The 5,307-nt window shown below is 47.4% G+C and overlaps 1 protein-coding gene across 1 annotated transcript; it reads left to right on the top strand.

Moving 5' to 3' along the window:
- Positions 1 to 1,225: 1,225 nt before the first annotated feature.
- Positions 1,226 to 5,014, top strand: LOC147811848 (uncharacterized). Its single transcript, XM_087162245.1, has one exon. It carries the CDS (start codon positions 1,226 to 1,228, stop codon positions 5,012 to 5,014), a length of 3,789 nt encoding a protein of 1,262 aa, XP_087018371.1.
- Positions 5,015 to 5,307: the final 293 nt, after the last annotated feature.

The raw sequence follows: 5,307 nt of genomic DNA, 5'->3' as shown, positions 1-5,307 counted from the left end.
AAGAATTTTCAAGAAGCGGATGAACGGAAGTAAATTTACGAATTCGTTGTGAACAGTGACCAATTGAACATGTCGGGACCATCTGAAGCCGCATCTTTCACATCTTCGACCAATATGCACGCTTTGAATATCCAAGACCCGATGATAACGCCGTTGCGCCCGACAAGAGCAGTCAAGCTGCATAGCAAGGAACGAATCTCGGATATATTGATGGAACTTAATGCATCTCAACAAGTAAAATACAGCGATTATGAAAGACGCAGACGAAAAAACGAAACAATGAGGGGCCACAACATTCGCCTAGAGCAGGGATGGGGAAACTACGGCCCGCGGGCCAACTGTGGCCCGCCGGAAGATTTTATCCGGCCCGCGGACAGAATTTTAACTAGCTGATCAGTGGCGAATATATCTACTTTGTTTAAAGCTATTTTTGTTCTTTCTTTTTTAACAAAGTACTGATGACCTTTCCACTTTCTCTATTTTTGTTCTACAAAACATAAATTAATTAAAATAGTTAGCACAAACAGCTTTAACTGGTAAAATGTTGAAAGCAAAAGTTCTTTATAGAATAGCTGTAGATTAGCTCCAACTAGTATTTGTCTTTCTCGAGGAGCAGACACATGGAATCTAATATAGGTGAATTGTACTTCACATGAGATGAGGCTGACTACGCGTTTTAAGTTCCAACGAACGGATTTTTCTGTCGGCTCGAGCTCTAACATAATTTACTGCGTATGGAAAGGTTGCACACATACAACGTCATTGTAAATAAGGGTGAAATTATTAAATGTATAAAATGGCTACTGCCTTTTTGAGTTATTTGTAAACATTTTTTTATCCCAAAATGGTAACTAAAAATCGCAAAGTTGATGTAGAGTGACATGCACTCAATGATGAATTGACTTTATTTTATTTCAGAAGTTTTTACTCGGCCCACCAAATTTTTTTTTCTAGATTTTTGGCCCACGACCAAAAAAGTTTGCCCATCCCTGGCCTAGAGGAACAACGCCGCCGTAATGAAAGACTCCGTAGAGCTGCGAAATCTCGGCCTGCGTAAACCTACAAAAATGCTGCAACTTCCGACGTGGAATATCAAAGTCTTGGTCCATTTCACGTCGCTTGCATCCACGATGGCGCTTTGCATTTCCCAGAAGAAAGAGTGAAGAACAAAATACACGTAGATTCATTTGGCGACTGCTGCTTACATGAAAGAATCAAACTACCAATGCCCGAATTTCCAAACGAATTAGCGCTTCAATTTGCACGACAACACCGCCTATCGGAAGAATTCCACAGAAGGATCCGCAACATCGACGCCTGCTTTGCACTTGCCTCATTCAAAGTCGACGACGACAGAACCGTCAGTCAACATGGAATCTACGCGTTTATCACCGGCGGTCAAGTCCATCACAAGATCAACCTGGCAACGCGCCCGACTCAAGACCCGCAAGGTGGATTTGAACAGCCGAAGTTTGCCCAAATGTACTTCATTGACCCGGACGAGGCTACAGCTGCGCGATCTGAGCTCAACCGAGAGTTAAGCCAAGAACTATTGCAACTACTCGAGGAGATCATGCGCTTTAACAACCCGTTTGCCCAATCGTTTATGATTATGAGAGAAGTGATCGAAGAAACCAACCAACGCGTAATCGCAGCCGGAGTACAACCGCCCAATGTCCACCTCGTCTTTACAAACCGTGAAGGCGACGATCCTCGACGATTCAAAGCACCAGTTGTAAACGAAATAGCCGCAGTCTTGACTCTCAACGCCGATCAAAGCATCCCAGAGAATGAAATGGTCATGCGAGAACGCGGGAAAAAAATCACGCAGCTAAGCAACATCGATGGTCGCGTCGAGCCTTTTACCTACCCGCTTTTCTACCCGAGAGGAACTTTTGGATTCTATGTTGGAATGCCGCTGCACACGCCTTATCCATCAAGAAATCATGTTACACGCGCAGAATTAGCCTGTTACCGACTCGCCTACCGTCCGAATTATGCCAAGCCACTCCCAATCGATTGCACAAATGCAGGAATAGATCAACGATTGGTCGAGTTTAATGCACTTCACTTTGGCGGACGCTTACTCCAGCAATACGTGGTCGACACCTACATTCGCGTCGAAAGAGATCGCATACAGTGGATAAAGAGCCATCAGCGTGAAATTCAAGCCGAGAAATACGCCGGAGTTCACAACATACTCAGAAGCTTGGCTGCGCAAAAAGATGATGCAATTGGCGAAACAACCATCTTACCGTCATCTTTTCCCGGATCAACGCGCTGGTACACCGAGAATTTCGAAGACTCCATGGCATTAGTGCGAAGATTTGGATTGCCCGAATTTTTTATCACCGTTACCTGCAATCCGCAGTGGCCAGACCTCCTGTCAGCTATACGCAATGAATTCAACGCCGCAATTCCGGAAAGCCTGTTGGCTCTAACCCGTCCAGACATCGTTGCAAGAGTCGCACGTCTCAAGTTCCGCCAAATCGTCGGAGACATCATGACGCATCAAATCTTTGGAAGAGCATCCGCGTACGTCTTCACCATCGAGTTCCAAAAGCGAGGTTTACCGCTCATGCACCTATTAGTGATTATGTCGCCAGCGCTGACTCAGCGCATTCACAGCGCTGACCAACTTGACAATTTTATCTCGGCGGAAATTCCAGAAGATAATCCGGAACTCAAGGAACTGATCTCGAAATGGATGATCCATAACCCGTGTGGTGATATGAACCCAAGCGCTCCGTGCATGGTCAGCAAACATGGAAGAGACCAGTGCAGATGGGGATTTCCAATGGAACATCAAGACATGACATCGCTGGTGGACGATGAAAAGCCGAGGTATCGCCGACGCTACAATCCGTTGTTGGATCCAATGAACCCAGAATTCTCGCATGAGCAAGCCATCTACAGGAAAGACTGCAACGGCCAGCGCGTCACCACAGACAACTGCCACGTCGTCCCGTACAACGCCTACCTGCTCAAGAAGTATCAATGCCACATCAATGTCGAATTTGTAGGCAGCATCGGACCGGTGAAATACCTCTACAAGTACATCTACAAGGGCCATGATTGTGCTAGCATAAAGGCCGTCGAAAGCCAGCAGACGATCATCTACAACGAGCCGGAGAAGTACGTGGAAGCTCGCTATATCTCACCAGTTGAAGCATGTTGGCGCCTATTCAAGTACTTCGAGATCCAAGCGAAAAGCCACACCGTCGTTCGACTTGACATTCACCTACCCGGACAAGATGGCGTTAACTTGGACCAAACGCCAGTTGACCTTGCCGATATTGGACAGAAGGGATCGACCTTAAGGGCTTACTTCCGCCATAACACCGCGCTGAAAGAAGACGAAGCGAACGGAAAGGCAGTCACCTACCACTATTACCATGAAATGCCGGAGCACTACCGATGGATTGGCCAGGCGAGCACTTGGCAGAAGAACGTGAATGCTTGCAGCAGAATTGGTCGCGTACATGCAGTCAACTTCGTTTCCCAGCCAGAACTTTTCTTCCTGCGCACGCTTTTGTTCCACGTCAAAGAGCCAACGAACTTCAGAGACCTCTACATTGTCGACGGTGTCCAGCACGCAACCTACAAGCAAGCCTGTCTAGTCAGAGGCCCCACATACGCCGACCAACAGTACGTAGAAGGACTCCGCGAATCTGCTTCATCGAAAATGCCAAGTGTTATGCGCATACTCTTCGCTCAAATCCTGATACTTGGTGCGCCGGAAAACCCGAAGAGATTATGGGAACTGTTCAAAGAGGACCTCGCGGAAGATTTCATTCGAGAAGCAAGACGCACTGGTGGTTCCATAGAAGAAGCGATAAAGCGTGCCTACCGAATCATCGCGCATAAGCTGAACACCGAAGCTACCGAAGGCCGCAACTTCCGATACTGGGTGCAGACACATGTCATGGAAGACATCGACAACTATGAGCAAGATTTGGAACACGATATGATCGACGTCGACGAATCAACAGCAATCGGAGACCGCATGTACCAGCAACTCAACGAAAAGCAGCGTGAAACCGTCGACACCATAATCCAAGCACTTGAAGACCCGACTCCTACTGCGAAATGCTTCTTCATAGATGGACCAGGAGGAACCGGGAAGACATTCGTCTACAGCACGCTGTATCGCATCGTTACCGGAAGGCTTAGGAAAGTGAAATGCATGGCTTACACCGGGATAGCAGCGATTCTTCTACCGAGTGGTCAAACAACGCACCGAACCTTTGGCTTGAAAGTCCCGCTTACATCCGACTCAAGATCATCCATCAAACCAGGATCACCGAAGGCGAACGCACTCAAAGGAGCCCACATGTGTCTGATGGACGAAGCTCCGATGATGTCAAAATACGGCTTGCACAACATCGACGAACTCCTACGCGCGATTTGCAACAACATTCCGTTTGGAGGCAAAGTCATGGTGCTTGATGGCGACTTCCGACAGTGCTGTCCAGTTCAACAACGTGCCAACAGAAGCGAAATACTCGACCTTTTGATCAAGAGAAGCCATCTGTGGCAACACTTCAAGACTTATTCGCTCGAAAAGAACATGCGCGTTGATCCCGAAGAAGAAGAATTCGCGAAATACCTGCTAAAGCTCGGCGACGGGGAACTCGAAGTGAATGAACTCGGCGAAATAGAAGTCCCAGAAGAAATTCGCTCTGGTGGTAACCTCATCGATGAAATCTTCGAACCATGCCTCAGAAGTGGGAACTACGAAGCAATGAAGAATCGCGCTATTCTTGCACCATTGAACGACGATAAGGACAAGATCAACGAGCAGATTATCGCTATGCTTCCAGGCGAAGAGAAGACATACACAAGTTTCGACTCGGTAAAGGATCAACATGAAGGGGGAATTCAATTCGTGCCTGAATTCCTGAACTCGATCAACATCGCCAACTTGCCTCCACACAATCTGAAGCTCAAGAAGAACGCCATCATCATGCTTCTCCGAAACTCTCTGAAGGAATGTGCAACGGAACACGATTGATTGTCACCGAACTTTGCAACAACATCATCAAGGCTAAGATCATCACCGGTGAACAAGCAGGCCGACAAGTACACCTTCCAAGGATCACGCTCGACTCCAGCAAATCACAGCTTGGCGCAACTATGCCCAGTTACCAATTCCCAGTTACTCCAGCATTCGCCATTACGATACACAAGTCACAAGGCCAAACATTCGAATTCGTCGGCGTGCTTCTCCTCACGACGGTCTTCGTGCACGGAATGCTCTACGTAGCGTTTTCAAGAGTCAAGCGTCAAAGTGCGTTGAAGGTCCTG

The sequence above is a fragment of the Parasteatoda tepidariorum genome, chromosome 4 (genome assembly GCF_982258835.1).
Source record: "Parasteatoda tepidariorum strain Cologne lab strain chromosome 4, Ptep-v5.0, whole genome shotgun sequence".
Taxonomy (NCBI): domain Eukaryota; kingdom Metazoa; phylum Arthropoda; class Arachnida; order Araneae; family Theridiidae; genus Parasteatoda; species Parasteatoda tepidariorum.
Note: the sequence above shows the minus strand (reverse complement) of the source record. Positions and strands in the feature narration are given on the sequence as shown.

What these genes read in the sequence shown, in the direction of transcription:
- LOC147811848 (XM_087162245.1), top strand. Translation starts at nt 1,226, where the DNA reads ATGCCCGAATTTCCAAACGAATTAGCGCTTCAATTTGCACGACAACAC.